At 52.0% G+C, this 16,203-nt stretch overlaps 1 protein-coding gene across 1 annotated transcript in view; it reads left to right on the forward strand.

The window, feature by feature from the left end:
• The first annotated feature begins 268 nt into the window (after positions 1-268).
• CSMD2 (CUB and Sushi multiple domains 2) overlaps positions 269-16,203 on the forward strand; it is a 572,570-nt gene continuing 556,635 nt past the window's right edge. The window contains 1 exon segment of the mRNA XM_045548313.1: positions 269-455. Within this exon segment, the coding sequence (XP_045404269.1) occupies positions 269-455 (187 nt within the window).

A 16,203-nucleotide genomic window follows, 5' to 3' on the forward strand; every position in this document is an offset into this window, starting at 1 on the left:
AAGCGGCTCCGGAGTGATTAATCCGGGGATAATTCACCCCCCCGCCCCCCGGCGCGAACCCCGCGAAGCGGGATTGGAGCGAGTCATTTCCGAGAGCGCAGCGCGCCTCTCCCCGGCCGGGCGGACACTTGGTTCATTCCAGCCGCAGAAGCTCAGGGCTCCCGCGTACCGGGATTTTTTCCGAGCAGAAAAAAGCTCCAGAGCTCTCCTGACCTCCTTTCTCCTCGGCGGCGAGCGGAGCCTCTCCCTCGGCGCTGCCGGCCGCGCCATGCCGCGCTCGCGGGGACGGGAGCAGGGGCGCTGCGGCTGCCCCGCGGGGAGGGCTCGCGGCGGAGCCGGGATTTCGGCGCTCGTGCCGGGCGTAGGGAGCCGCTGGGGCCGCCCGCCGCCGCCAACGCCGCCGCCGCTTCTGCTGCTTCTGGGCTGGGGGCTGCTCAGCGCCTCGGCCGCAGCGGGTAAGTCCGGCCGCGCCGGGGAGCCGGCGGCCGCCGCGCGCCCCACCCGAGCCCCGAGCCCACCCTTCCTCGACCGGCTCGCAGTCCCTTCCCCCGCCCCGTCCCCGCCTTAACCCCCCACCCTCCTCATCCTTGCCTCTGTCTTCCACCCCACCCTCAGCCACGTCCTCACCTCCACCCACACCCTCATTGCTACCCCCAACCTCAGCCGCAACTTGGCCGGATCCCGCCGGTGTGGGGGCCTGAGAGGCAGATATCCTCTCCCGGGGTTGCGGGGCACCTGGACTGTGGCTTCAGTTTCTCCAGCCTCCTAGCCCCCAAGGTGCCAGGCTTTTTCCGGATAAACTTTCCCGGAGCCCTACTCCCTAGGCTCCCGATTCTGCTAGGCACGCTAGTCCTGGGGGCTAGAGAGGAACGGCGCGCCCCCTCCCCATTTGCGCGTCTGCAAGGTCTGCCCTTCCCTGCCCCCGCCCATTTTCTCCCAGTGAAGCCCTTGCCCCCGCCGGAGCCGCCCGGAGACTGCGGCCGCCGTCCCTCTCCCCAAATGTCCCCCTCCCTCGGCTCTCGGAACTGGGAGGGGGGCTTCAGGTGGGCGCGCGCCCAGGGTGGGGGTCCCGCGCATTCTTTGTAGGAGGGCTCAGGTGGGGGCCAGAGGGTGTTGAGCGACGGAGAGGAGGGGACAGGGGTTGTACCCGGGGACGGGGGAGGGAGTGTCGCTGCTAGGCTCCGCGCCGCCACATTTCCCTTGGTTCTCACTCCGCGCCAAAGTGCCCTTTCCCGCGCCCTGCTGCAGCCGAGCGAGCGCCCGGGCTGCGGCTGCGGCGGCGGCGGCGGCGCCGGCGGCGGGACCCGCTCCCGACGACCGAGTCCGGGAGGGGGCAGACCTGGCGGGTGCTGGCAGTCCCGGAACTTCGCTGGTGTCTGGCTGTAGCTTGCAGCCTGTGAGGGAGGCACGCGAACCTTCGAGGGAACCCGGTACCCAGTGGAGGCCACTGGCCTCGACTGGTCCCCTCCCACTGTACCGACAGCACCAGACCTAGCAACAACCTAGAAAGTCCCGTGTGCCCTGGTGGGGACGGGTCCGAACAGGGACGCATTTTTATTTAGCCCGAAAGCTGACACCCACTGGGGGAGAAAACCCGAAACACCTGCTGCCCAGGCCTGGACCCAGGGCACCTCCAGCCTGGAGCCGTGGGGTTTTCTTGTTTTGGTTTGTTTTGGGTTTTTTGTTTTTTAACCACCTATGGAACCTCTGAAGGCTTGGCCTCAGCCACCTCAGTACCCCTTCTTGGAAAGTGCGGCCCTCCCCTGGCAGGCCCGTGAGTGGCGAGCTCTCTGGTGCACTCTGGCCGCCAGCATCTTGTGAGCCCGTTTCCGCAGACCGTGTCGCCCACCCCTCAGCCGAGAAACGTTGGGGTTCGCGGTCAGGGAGGGCGCCTTGAGCCAGCTCTGGCTCTCACATCCCTACTTGACCAGACTTTCTTAGGTTCTGCTAAGAGTCATAGCCACTGACACCCAGAGAGGGGCGCCCGCGGCGCGCGGGCCTGGGAGCTCTGGCCTCGCGCACACCCACACCCACTGGGAGGCTGTCCACACCGACGCCGCTGGCCGCTCAGTCTTGCCACATGGGCGGCGGGAGGACCGCTGCTACTGTCTGTCAGGCCTCCAGGACGATTGTCCAGGTGAGGCCCCCAGTCTGGCTTAGCTGCCTGGAGAATCCCTCTGGATCCAAGTGGATTATTTTTCTGGCTAGATTTGTCCTGCCCCTTGGCCATCTCGTGCCCCTGGGGAGAGGAAAAGGCCGACTCCCTGGCGCTGGCACCCTGCTCAGTGCTGCTGGAATCCTGCTCCCTTTGCGCTGCGGGCTTTGCTCGGTAGAGAAGTTGGGGGCGGGGGCGCTGTCGGAAAGGTCTGGGAGGGAGTAGCTGCTCTGGGCAGGCCCTGCTCCGTGCTCATAGTGCGTTTCTTTTCAAACCTTTCCCGCATTTAGATGGGCTGTTTGGCCTTGCAGGCGGCAATGATTAGGAAATGGACTTGGTGAGGGAAGATGGGCAGGATTTGGCACATTAGAGGGGGAAGCACATTCATTTTGTGTTCGATTGACACTGTAGACTTTAAAAGACGCTCAGGACTGAACTGGCTCTCTCCTTTGGGTCAGTGATCACAGGATAAAATGAGTAAAAGGATTTGGAAAAGAGGGAGGCCTCTCATCTGCCTTTGCCCTCTTCCTTCCACACATTCAGGCTGTGTCCTGCCCCCTCCTCCACCCCAGCCCTGTTAGGGGCTCCCAGGGTTACCTGCTCTCCCTCTCCCCATCCTTTCCCTCCCTTGGGTCTAATAACACATTGCCCCCAGGCCTATGTACAGGTTTGTCTTTAACGTAAAACAGGCTCAGGAGCCTTCCTGGCCCAGCTGGCTTCTTTGAGCCACCACACTGTCTCTGTGTGTCACAGTACACTCTCTCCAAAGGGGTCTTCAGCTCACTTTCTCTACTACCAGTCACTCCCTGCAGGCCAGCTTCTGTCCCCAGCACTCCACTGGAACACCCTAGCCTCCTAGCCGATGACCATCCTAACTAATGACCAGATCAACTATACTTTCTCTGTCCTTCCTTTACCTGTCTGTGGCTTTGGACACTTTGGGTCACTCCTTTTAAAATTTCACTTCCTTGGGCTTTTGGGACACTATGTTTTTCTGATTTCTCTCCTCCCTCTTGTGTGTTCCTACTCAGTCTCTAATACCAACACTCATTCCCCTCCCTGGAGTATGGTGCCTGCTACATCCCATTCTGTGTACTTTTCCCCATTCCCTTTCTTCCCTCCCTGGGTGAGTTTATCCGTGTCCATCCCTTCCCCTACCACACCCTAAAGCTTCCAGACAGATCTCTCCTGCCAAGACGTCTCTCCTGATGTATGTTTATTGGCTTCCTAGTCCACAGAAACTCTGGGTCCAGACAGCCCATATATCCACCTGACTTGTGGACATTTTCACCTAGATGTTTCCCTTCCAAAACAAACTCATTAGCATCTCTCCTAAGCCTCCAGTATTCCCTGTGTGGGCCAGTGGTACCTGTAGCCTTCCAGCTACTGAGCTCAGAAACCTTAGGATCATCCCCAACTCCTTCTTTATCAGGTTGCCAACAAGTTTTGTCAGTTTTATACCTTCAATTATTCTCAAACCTAGCTACTTTTCCTTGGATTAAGAAGCCCCAAACATTGAAATAACTATAGCACTTCCCAGCCCCTTGATAACTAATTAAAAATGAAAGCAGTATTAAACTATAAGGTATTCCGACAAAGTTCTGATTTTTCACATGCCAACTCCTTAATGACTTAAAAAAATCAAATGCTAAATTATTATTTTTTTAATTTTCCCCTGATTTGCATGCTTTGCCTGAGTGCTTGCTTTTAGTTGGCCTCTTGTGGGCTAGAGCACTGACTGTACCCAGTATTCTATTATAGTACAAATTGAATTATATTAAAAGCATTTGTCTGTCTGCCTGACATATGAAACTGTGGGCTTCCTGAAGGCAGGAGCAGTGCTTATTTCTCTCGATATCTCCAGCACCTAGCTCAGGACCTGGCATAGAATTGGGGCTTGATGTACGGCTGTTCTGTCAGATGATTTTTACATTTTTCTTCTTGAACAGTTTTCCAGGGACTGATAAGGCTAAATCAGGAGTTGTAGGAGTCCAGGAGGCCAGGACAAACACTCGATACCCAATTGCTTTTCCCCACAACTAAGCAGCACAGATTGGTGAGACAACTCCTTAAATTCTAGAACCAATGCAAGAACAAGCCCTTGGCACACAACTCTCCCCGCAACTCCGCACCAAAAAGAGACATTTAACTGCTCAGTCACCGATGTGTGTATGGATTTGAATTTCCATTTGCAATTGAGCTGTGGCTTTATGGTTTGTTAAAAAAATAAGCTGACTACAGCAGAGAGCACTGACCATATCTAGGGCTGGTGAGTGTGTAGCTTTCTTAAAGGTGAGACCAGAATTGTGCAGTAGGGATTGGAGGGCCAGACTGTGGGGTCTTGGACACTGTAAGGTGTGAGCTTGTGCAGAATAGTCCAGCAGGTGGCTTCAGCAGCACTCATGTGCCTGACCTGCCCGTTTCACCGTCATCATCAAACCAGCAGGATTAAGGGAATCTGATGGCTCAGCAGAGCCTTGTTGAAGACCTAGTTGATCCTCAGACCTCTGTAAGGTTCAGGTTCCTAACCTGCCAAAGGGACAAGTAACTCCTGCGTTTTGGGAAGGATTGGAAACCAGAGATGCAATGGGCCCCATGCCACACCTACCTCATCAAATGTGCCTATTAAATGGAAGCTGGGGCCGAACAGAAGCACTAAAGACAAAGGAACCAGCCAGGAGGACTGTGTGCCTTCACCATGTCCTCCCCCACCTAATGCTCAGAAAGCTGTTCTGGGCACCCAGGGGAGTCACACCAATACCTAATGTTCACTGAGTCCCCACTGGCACTGTTTCAAGCACTTGCATGTATTAATTCAATTCTCCCAGAAGCACAGTGAGGTCGGCAGTGTCATTATCCCCATTTTATAGACCAAGAAACAGGTTCAGAGAGGACACATGACACATAACTTATCCACATAAGAAGTAAATGGCTAAGCCAGAGTGTGGATCCATGGCCACCTGACTCCAAATCCTTTACTCGTAACCACACTGCTGGTCAACTTCCCAGGGACCCAGCTGGTGTTGTGCCCCTGGAAGCTTCTGCCCGGGCTGCCTTCCTCCGCCTTGCTCGTCCACTGGGCTGTCCCCATCAGTTACACTACGTGATGCTGCTTTTGGCACTGGAGGCCTGAGTCCCACACTTCCAATCCTCAAGCTGTTGGCCATCCGTCTCCACCACAAGCTCCTGGGGGTGGCCGCAAAGTCATCCTGGGCTTCTAGCCCTAAACACCCGTCTAGATGGAACTCTGCTGGGCTCTCACAACTCCCCATGTTTCCTCTGTTGTAAAACTCATCAGGACATATTGGAATTTCTTGCTTAATGAGGTGGGATGGTCTTTCTTCCCTAAAGGACTGTAAGGTCAGGCAGGGCAGCGTAGCCCAGCTCACAGCACATAGTAGACACTTGATAAACACCTGGGGAGAGGATCAGAGGCAGGTTGTCTGGAGCCCAGGGTGCCCTTTCCTTTGGACCATCCTCTTGGACACTCCCAAGGCAGGTGGGAGCTGGGAAGAGTGGGAATGGGTGAAGGGGCAACTTCAAGTGGGTGGCAGCCCCAGCCCATCTGCACAATAATGATACCTCTCCTTTACTGAGTGCTGGTTAAATGCTTTATAGACATGACCGTTCAGTTCTCACTGTAATGTCACATTTGAAGAGACAGAGGCTCAGAAACTAAATAATTTGGCCTAGGTTATAGAGCAGGTAGGTAAAGGATGCAGGATTGAACCGCAGGGTTACCTGACTCTAGGGCTCATTGTCTTTATTTATGGAAAGCACTTGTCACAGTGCTGGGTCCATTGTTAGCATTCAATATGTATTAGATGCAATTATTACTCTTATAAGTACAGTCTACTTGCTTTCTGCACCAGCCGCTTAGAATTAAGAAAAGCAGTTCACACACTCTGCCACTCTAAGGTGCTGCCATATGCAGTGTGGAGAGTCGTGCCTCTTTGCTCTTTTGGCTGAAAGCACACTCCTTAGAACCTGGTGGACTCACCCAGCCCATCAACCCAGGTCAGCGCTCCTCTTCTTCGGGGGTGAAGAGGGAGGACCCTCCAGCTCCTCCTAGAGATTGGAGAATGCCACTGCACCGCCCTCCTGGGGTTCTCTCTTTGCGTGGGATGTGGCCTCCCAACCCCTCTCTGCCTGCTCCGCCGTCCTGAGAGTTTCCCCAGCAACAGGGTCACATCTGGGTGGACCTACCTGCAAATGGAGGATTCTTGCAGAGTCCTCATCCTCACAGATCCTCTGTCTCAGGGCTCACTAGCTTTAAGTAGAGCCTGGTTCTCCCTTGGACCCATAGAGAACAAAGAGTGGGCTCTGCAATGTGGGAGTTTCTCAACTTGAAAATGCTGGTGTGGTTCTTAGAGCTCTTTCCTTACTCTTGTAAGTTAAGAGAAACAAAAGAAATTCTTATTTATTTTTTCCCTGAATTCTTGAGAGCTCAACCCCCAGGACTGCTATCTTTCCATACTGCTGCTTTGAAGATGAGATTCTGTATCTCATTTTCTCCTCTCTTATCCAATTGCACACTTTGTTCTTAGAGCTTTGGGGGAAGGCGAGACCCTTTGGCTTTCTCAGTGAGCTTAATGTAACATGAAGCACGGTCATGACCCGGTATGTATTCACAAATGACAACTTTGGCCACGCAAGGATGAGAGGGGAGGGGATGGGGTGGAATTGGAGAAGTAGGATAATTTGAGATGGCCTGAGATCAAGGAGGAGGGAGTGAGCTGGGGCAGGATCAAGAGTAGGTTGGGGTGCATTGGATTGGGTAGAGAGAGGAGGATAGATGGTGGATGGAATGGGACAGGATTGAGTGAGATATGGTGGCTGGGGATGGGCTTGAGAGCTGGGATATGAGTATTCAGCAGGTTGACTGGGATGGGGTGAGGTAAGGTGGGAATGTGCCAGAATGGGTTGAGATGGGATAGGAAGGGGTGGTGGGACGATGGGGAAACGATGGGGTAGAGGTGACATGTGGTGGGATGGCATGGGATGGGAGTGAGTCAGGATGTATTGGGCAGTTTGGGTGGGGTGAGTTGGAATGTGAGACTGGGAGGTGAGGTGGGGTCATATAGCCAACCGAATAGAGGAGATGGGAAAGGAGGGAACGCACCAGCAGTAGCTTAACCTGCTTCACATTCTTGTAGCATCTTCATCTTCCTCCCCAGGACTCCTTGAACTTTGGTCAGTTTCTTTCTCGCCTGAACTGTGATATTTCCAGCAGATAAAAAGTCCTCATCAATCTTTGATCCCAGAAATGAGACCAAAAATGCTGAAGGCTCCACTCTCCTGCTGTAAGGAGTCCTTCTCCAGGGAGAAGCTGGGAGTCCCGTGTGGCCACCACCAGGAACCCTGTTGAGAAACAAGCCTGGCACAAGCCAGGAGCACCAGGGCAGCTCGCGTCAAGTTCAACATCAGAGAAAGGCGTTGTGCCTACCTAAGAGCCACTGTGGTGGTGCCCAGGGTGGAGTAGGGGTTTACCTGCAGGGTCCTCCTCTGTTGGGGAATCTCCCCTCTAGAAACTGCCTGTTACTTCCTACCTATTTGTTTCTGTATTGTTGGAAAATTTTAAACTGAATTGGTCTTTCCAAGGATGTCAGTCTTACCCCCGAAAATCATCATTATAAGAAAGTTTTATGATGCTAAAAATAATGTATGTATAATTCAATTACTGAGAGCACCCAATCACTCTTAGAAATTTGTTTGAGAATCTCCTGTGTGGTCTAGAGCAGAAAATAAGGGTTCATTTTGCAGCGCAAGTAGCCTTCCTCCCTGCCAATGTCTAATTTATACTCAGTTAAGTGCAATTATAATCCAGAAACCTCAAAAAACTTATGTGTCCATCTTCTAGGTTTTCAAATAGAAAACAGAATAAATTCTCTTATTAAGTACCTCCATCTATTTATTGATTGAAAGTAAGCAAGTGTGACGGTTGTGACTTTAAAGGGAAAAAGCAGAGACTTTGAAATTTGAGATACAAGTGTATTATCAGAGAATGTGCAGGCATTTTGTGCAGAATGATTGATGGCCCTTTCTGAGATGAGCAAGTGTGGTAGAGTCGACTCAGGCCCCTGGAGCTTTGTCTTCAGGTTGCTGCCTCATCCCGCCCTTCCCCCACCCCAGCCTGAGTCTTACTTCCTGCCTGCCGACCCTCATGGCCTCCTCACATCGCCCTTGCAGGAGTTGGGGTCAGGGGTGGAGAGAGACTCGGAGATGGGGTGCAGCTCTGCGCTGATGTGTGGAATTGGCAATAAGAAAGAGGTGACAGTTGAATGGTTTCTTTTTAATCCAGGCTAAAATATTCCTAGCATGAAAACAGCCGCCTTGATGATGGCATTTCCTCCAGCCAGGGACCTGTGTGGCCCTGCCCTCCTGGTCCCTGTCATATGTGCTGTCCTAGAAGTGCTGACCTATGGCAGATCCGCCCCTGGGAGGAAGGCCTTGTTTGGCCTAGGAGCTGGAAGCCAGTCTTCCAGCCTTGGTCATGCCCCTAGCAACCTGTGTGATCAGGAGTGAAACATTTCTTCTTCCTGGGCCTCCATTTTCTCACCTGTAAAATGGGAAGAATAATACACACTTCGTCTATGCAATGATGGACTTGGAAGCTCTTTAATCAACAAAACAAAAAGGAGCCAGAGATGTTAGAATAGAACCAAAAAGGTTACTAGTCTAAGCCCCATCCAGCGGGAGATCCTGCCCTGGGGGTCAGATTGGCTTGGCTTTGCAGGGATCGGGAGCTCATGATGGCTGTGCATCAGGGCCCAGGGGAGTGGGCGAAAGAGGGAGGACTTGCTGAGCTTCTCTCCCCCTCCAGTGGCCTGTGTGACTGCTCCCGAGAACTGGAACAGGAGTAAACAAGCCATCCCCATCCAGAGCCCATCAGACACGCTGACCACAGCCTTCTCCCCACACGCCCACCCCTGGGCAGCAGCACCGTGAGTTGAGTGTGGGAGAGGTGCCTGCCTGGGCTTCCCTCTCACTAACTAGCACATCCACCCAGGGCACAAGATCAGAATGAGGCCTTTAACTCTAGCAAGATGAAAATTCCCTGCGCTCAGGGACCATTAGGACTCCCATCTCCTATGACATTTTGTTCTAAGAAGCATGGAAGGAGGCCAGTGTTACAGGGATGTTTCCCCAAATCACGTGGAAGGCACAGTGGATGTGTTTTGTTTCCGGCTCCTCCCCCACCTCGGGAGCATAACACTGAATTGATCCTACTCTCAGCCCCTAGCACTTGGTCATCCTCAGTCTGTGCAAGATTCCTCTCATTACATTTAAAACTTTTTCTTCCCGTCATCCCTGATCCCCAGGCTGCTGTTGTGCTCTCTGCTGTGCCCATTCTGCTGTGTGTGATATGTCTTGAAATCTGCATGGACCCTTATAAAATATGTAGAGTTGTTTGTATGTATATATGTTTTTAATTTCTTTAAATGGTATTGAACTATGAATTTCATCTGGTTTCTTGCTTTATTTCCTCAACACCGTATTTAAAAAATTTAGCCATGCTCCTTGTGTGTGCGGTGTGTGGTTTCTAACTGCTGCGTTGCTTTATGGGTTAGCTTTCGTCATATTCTATGTATCTGTTCCCCTGGGGGTAGATCTGTGGCCCGTCTGCAACTCCTCCCCGCCACACACGAAGGACATCTTGTGCATGCTGTCTTGGGACCCCTGTGTGAGAATCACTCTGGGTGATACAAATGGGGGACTGGGATCCCTGAGTTAATATGTTAATTTTCTGTAATCTGCCAGAGTGTTTTCCAATGGCTGTGCCAGGTCACATTTCCTCTAAAATTGCCCGAGAAGTTTTGTCTTCCCACATCTTCCCCTACACCTAATATTAGCCACCTTTCTACTTCTGCCATTCTCCTGAGTGGAAAGTGCCATCTCATTGTATTAATTTGCATTTCTCTGATTACTAGTAAATTTAAATATCTCTTATATGCTTGTTAGCTGTTTGAGCTTTCTATTTTTGTGAATTGTCTATTTATATTCTTTGTCCATTTTAAAATTGGATTTCCTGTCTTAAATTAAAAAAAATTTTTTTTTATTTCTTTGAAGAAGTTCTGTTTATAGTCCAGATAGCACCCTTTGGTAGTTTTAGAGTTCACGAATAACTTCTTCCAATCTTCCATCTGTCTGTTTTGTTTATGGCATCTTTCTTTGGACAGAAATGCTTTGTTTAGATGTGGTCAGACCCATCAATGTTTTGGGAGAGGCAAAAGTTGAGACATGAGGATGCTGATGAGCGGGGGGCACGGTGGGGTCTCAGGCCCACCTGGGTCCACTTTCTTGCGGGGCTGGCTCTCTGTATGGAGGGCCTGAGGAGTCCCAGAGCCTTCCTCCCTACCCTGGACTCCCGTATCCCACAGGAGGTCTTTCTTTTGGTTCAAGACCCTGTGTTTCTTAAAGGCCCCAGTTAAAGTACATATTAATTGATGGATGGGTGCTCCAGCCAGAGGATGTGAGGGATTACTCAGCTCTTCAGCAGGCATTTGTTGCTGTTCTGGAGCTCCCAGATGTGCTGGGATGTAGGCAGGTTCCAGTGGTGCGTGTACATAGAGGGGCAACTGCACATGTTCATGGCAACATTATTCACAGTGGCCAAACGGTGGAAGCAGCCCAGGTCTCTGTGGATGGATGAAAGGACAAACAAAGTATGCTGGGTCCTTACATGGAATATCTTTCAGCTTTAAAAAGGACAGAAATTCTGAACATGCTACAGCATGGAGGAATCTCGAGGACATTATGCTAAGTGAAAGAAAGAAGCCAGACACAAAAGGGCGAATGCTGCATGATTCCACTTGTGTGAGGTATTTAAAGAAGGCAAATTCATAGAGACAGAAAGTAGAATGGTGGTTGCCGGGGGGCTGGGGGAGGGGAGATGGGGCCTTCGGTGTTTAATAGTCACCGACTTTCAGTCTTGCAAGGTGAGTTCTGCGGGCGGGTGGTGATGATGGCACCACAGCAATGCGAATGTACTTAAGGCCACTAAACTATACACTTCAAAATGGTTAAGATGGTACATTTTATGTTATGCGTATTTTATCATAATTTAAAGAAAAAGAAGAGTGGCAACTCTGCAGACTGCAGGGGTCAGGGAGAAAGCTCGTAGGGAGCTGAGATCTGCAGGGTCAGCAGGAGTGGGCAGATGAAGAGGGCGAATAGGGAACGTCTTGGGACAGCAGAGGCTCATCTGCGCAGGCTCTTGGCTGAGTGGGAGCAAGGTGTGCCGGTCTGGAGCAAGGCTGCCAACTGACAAGAGCCACCAGGAGGCTGGAGGGTTTGGAGCAGGGAGTGGCCCGATCGGCTTGGTCTGCAGCCACTGGTCTCCACAGGCACAGGGTGGGGGACGGTGAGGGCAGGGTGCCCCTGGGGAAGGCAGGTCTCCGTAGGCACTTGGAGCCCCACCGGGAAGAGGTCGGCAAGGAGGGAGTGAGGGATCCTTTTCCTTCCATCCATGCGTTCTCTACCCTGTGCCCCGTCCTCGCAGGGCGAGTAGACAGCTGCTAGAACTGTCAGAAGTACGTGAAACCCACTCTGTAAATCATGGATTGTAAATCACAGTTCTGTTCATCCTGTGAGAACATCACAAAACTTTCATCAAGAAAGAAAATGAAAATGGAAAATCTATCTGCTTGGGGCTGACTCAGCAGGTCGCTTGATGCTGTCTGTGTGGAGACCTGCTGCATTCTCCCTTGTCCAAGGCGTTTGTGCCTGTCACCATCGAAGTCCTTCTGCCTCTCCCCTTCCCTCTCCTTCTCCCCTTCCCTCTTCTTCTCCCCTTCCCTCTCCTTCTCCCCTTCCCTCTCCCTCCTCCACTTACCTCCCTACTCCCTCCTCCACTTACCTGCCTCCTCCCTTCCTCTGGGACCCCCCTTTTCCCCCTCTTCCTCTTCCTCATTGTAGAGTTCTCCTCCCCACCCCCAGCCTCACCATCCCTTAGTGTCTCTTCCTGACCTTTGACCTTGTGGCTTCCACCCTCAGCCTACCCAGTTCCCACCCCCCATGGCCTTCCCTTTAGCCAGGCTTCGCCCAGCAGCTCTGCTAACAAGGAGGATTTTTAAGGCTCTGGTGTTCCATCTGCTTAGGACCAGTGGGCTGGTTCTTTTGAGCATTCACGGAGTACCTAGTGCAGTGGTCCTAGGCTGGGATCATGGATCCAAATACCATTTCAAACCAAGTTCCTTCCTCCAAGGACCCTTATAAGCTGCCAAAAGCCTGGGGAGCTCTAAGCAAACAGAGGAGGGGGTGGGGGATGACAGGCTTCAAGGCTTCATTCAGAAGGTGCCAGCAGGCCCGTCAAGAGTGAGCAGGCCTTGGGTTGGAGGAGGACAGTTATGGGGGAAGACTGTCTGAGGCAGAGGGAGGGGCCGGGGCAAAGGCTTAAACTGTGTTTGTGGATGTCATCTTTGCATTCCCCCCTCCGTCAGCAGCATTGTCATCCTCGTCTTCCTCATGGGAGCTGCCCCTTATTGAACACTCAGCCCCTGTGCTGCGTGAGAGCTACACGTTCCCCTCTTAAACCTTGCTCCGAAGAATTTGGTCATTTTGCAGTTGAGGAAACTGAGGCTTAAGGAGATTAAGTTGCTTGCCCAAGACCACACAGCTGGGGAGGGGGAGAGCCTGGCTTTAAACCTCGTTTGGTTCTAGAGCCCATAGGCTTAATGAATGTATGGATTTCTCAGTTAAAAATGTAGATTCCCAGGCCCTCTCCTGATCTTCTGAACCAGTGTCTAGGAGCAGGGTTTGGGAATCTATATCTTTGTTGAGTTCTTCCTGCTCACCTGCTGATGGCCCCTGTCTTAACCCCACCCAAGAATGACCAGAAGAAGAGCTCGGGTCCTGGGTGGCTTTAGAGCCAAGGCTCTGCCTGCACCTGTCAGCCCATACCTCCGTATTTCCGTCCTCCTGCCCCTCCTTTAATAATTGGCCAGGACACTGCTGGGTGGCACCAGGACCTGTTCCCAGAGATGGCAGCAGCCCAGAGGTGGTCACCAAAGTGACCAGATTTGTGTGGATGAGATTAGGCAGCACCCCCAGAGGAGACTGGGAAAGCACTAGCCCAGGAGGCCCGCATTAGCGTTCCTAAACTGCTTAACGCACTTCACAAAAGGCCCATTGGTGAGGGCTGGCCTGACAGCTCCCAGCTCCGGAATCACTAAGTCTTTCCTCCAGCCTGGGATTTGTTAGGTGAGAAATCAGGACACTCCGGGGAGTCTTATCCTCAACTTTTTTGGTGTACTAATTCCCATTATTCTAGATTTAATATTCTACGAAGAGCAGACACAAAGTGTCAAAATGCCATTTTCTTTGGGTCTGTTGGGGGTGGGGCAGCTGGCATTTTAGGACAGAGGGCTGCCTGGGGGTGAGGAAGCTCCAGAGGGTGGTGCCCAGGAGGCCAGGTTCCAGCCCCTAGGAGAGGGAGCCGGCAGGGTGGGAGGGCCCTAGCCCAGGGGAGGGGCATTTAGAGAGTTTGCAGTCCCTGATGGATCCAAGGGGCTAAGCAGGGAAACTGAGGCAAATGGCCAGTTATGCGAATAGGGGTGCTAAGGTAGGAAGTACAGAGACACTGGGAGGCCCAGGGACAGCATTCATTCATTTATTCAGCCATTCTTTGGGTTTCATTCATTCCTTGGGTTTCAGGAAGTGAGGTAGGAACTGTTAGATAAATGCTCTGGTGGAGAAAAGGTTTCATAATCAGATGAGTTTGGGAAACATGAGGCCCTTCATTTTTAATGTGAGGTCCAAGGCCTTGCCAGGAAGCTTCGTAGAAATGTGGCCTCTCAGACTCCAGCCCCCACCTACTGGATCTGCGTTTTAACAAGATCCCAGGTGATCGTGTCTCTGTGAGAGTCTGAGAAGTACTAGGTGATGCATTCTCTGAGCACAAACTTGGAGTAAGGCCAGCCCAGGGCGAATTCTGGCTCTAGTTCATTCTTGGCCTCAGTTGTCACATTCATAAAATGGAGCAAAAGTCCTGACCTGGAAGTCACACTTGTAAAGGTCCATGCTTGCAGAGTGCCTGGCTCAGAGCACGCAGCTGTCCTGCCCCCTGTAGTGAGTCTATACCCCATCGAAGGAGGGTTTGTTCACAGCTGTGTCTCCAGCACCTAGGACAGTGCCTGCAGTGTGGTAGGTGCTCAATATATTAATATAATGTGAGTGAATGAATGAGTAAAGGAATGAATGCTCATCAAGTGGCTGTCAGATCAAACTGAACACCCTGGTGGCTGCTTTCTGGAGCAGCAAAGATACAGTGAGGTTTTCATTTCTGTTTTCTATTGCTGTACCAAGTGATGGCAGATTTCACAGGGTGAAGGATTGCTGAGAGGCTGGGCAAGGGGGTGGTGGAAAAAATTTTTGATACAGAGCAACGAGATAGCTGGTCTGTGTCAGCCTGTGTTTCAGGAGGATTCGGTTATTGCTGAAATCTTTGGTTTGGAAGCTGTTGTTAAAATTAAATAGTATGGGAGATGTTAGTCATTAACTCCTTAGTAAGAATGGGCCCATTAGTCTAGAAAGAGTAGGATCATTTAGGGGAGTAAGAGGGTAGACTTCTGTGGATCTGAACTCACCCAATGTCTCTGGGCCTCAGATTTTGAAGCTAGAAGTCCATCGGACCCAAGCCTATACCTCTCTGTCCTCTTTCTCCAGCCCTTGTTGGCCTCTCCCACTCAGCTCAGTCCCTGGTGTGTCCTGCCCCTGACTCTTGACCACTCTGGACCACACGCTCCATCCTGGTACCATTCTCATTTCTGGGGCAGCTTCACCCACTCACTCTACTGAACAACCTTGTTTCCTACTTCACAGAAAAGTTGACGCTAAAGGAAACAGCTGCATGAACTTGCTGCCAAATTTGTGCAGGGAAGCGCTGAGGACGCTGCACCTCGTGTTGCCCAGGAGCATCACTGCCACGATTGGTGTCCCTGTGCCCATCTCTCTAACCCTGCTCTCCCCTCTGTTACCTTCCCCATGCACAGGTTTTTGTTTGCGTCTTAAAATACACTAAGAACCAGCCCTTCCCTGACTCTGCACCCCCTTTTGGCTGTCACCCTGTCTCTCTCCTTTCCTCCCCAGCCATGCTTCTCGAGTCGGTGTCTGCCAATTCATTTCTTAGCGGCTGTCATCTGGCTTCCACCCTCCCCAATCCAGGGGAAGTGCTCCAGCCCAGGGCACCACATGACTTCCTATTTACCAGACCCAAGTGTGTCTCCTGGCTCCTAGACCTTCCGCAGCCCGGCCGCAGCCGACTCCTGACCTTCCGACTGTCCTTTCCCGTTGCCTTCCACTCTTCAACGTTGGACACTGCTCATTCTCCTTCCCACCTAAAATTTGCTTTAGTATTGGTGCTTCCCGGTCTTTGGCCTTGGCCTTCTCTTTTTATTCATCTCATTCCTTCCCATGGCTTTCATGCCACTGTCCACATGCTGATAGTCTCCATAGTTAGGTCTTTCACCAAGACTTTGCACCTGAACCGTGGACCCACACACCACCCACCGGCCCCACGGTCAGGATGCCGCAAATTAAATTCTTCCTTCCCGCTGTCACTGATGTGACTCTCTCTCACCCCCAGCAATTTTACCACCCCAAACTCTTGGAATTATTACCATCCCGCCTCCATGAATTATTTCACTAGTTATGCATTTTCCTAAGCCAGAAACCTGGGAAATGATCCTTGGATTCCACGCCTATCCACTCCCTTTCACTAACCACATCTTGGGGGTTCTGCCTCTCAAACAGTTCTCACACCTTCTCCTGTGTCTTGGCCGGTGGCTTGGAACTCAGCCCTTTTCTCTTGGGTGGGTGGAGCACAACACTCCTGCAATGGCAGTAGCCACGGTGTGGACTCCTACGTCTGAACTGGCTTCCTCCACTTGGCGGTTCATGCTTCAGCCAGGCAGAGGTAGGGGCGACTTCACTCTCTGGGGTGGATAGAGGAGAGGCAAGACAAGGGTCAATGAGAGGCTGGTAGCCCTTGAAGAAGTGGCAAAGAGTCTGAGCTCTTAGGGTGAGAGGGAACTTGGAAGGTGTTTAAA

This window comes from Lemur catta, chromosome 3 (assembly GCF_020740605.2).
Source record: "Lemur catta isolate mLemCat1 chromosome 3, mLemCat1.pri, whole genome shotgun sequence".
NCBI classification, from domain to species: domain Eukaryota; kingdom Metazoa; phylum Chordata; class Mammalia; order Primates; family Lemuridae; genus Lemur; species Lemur catta.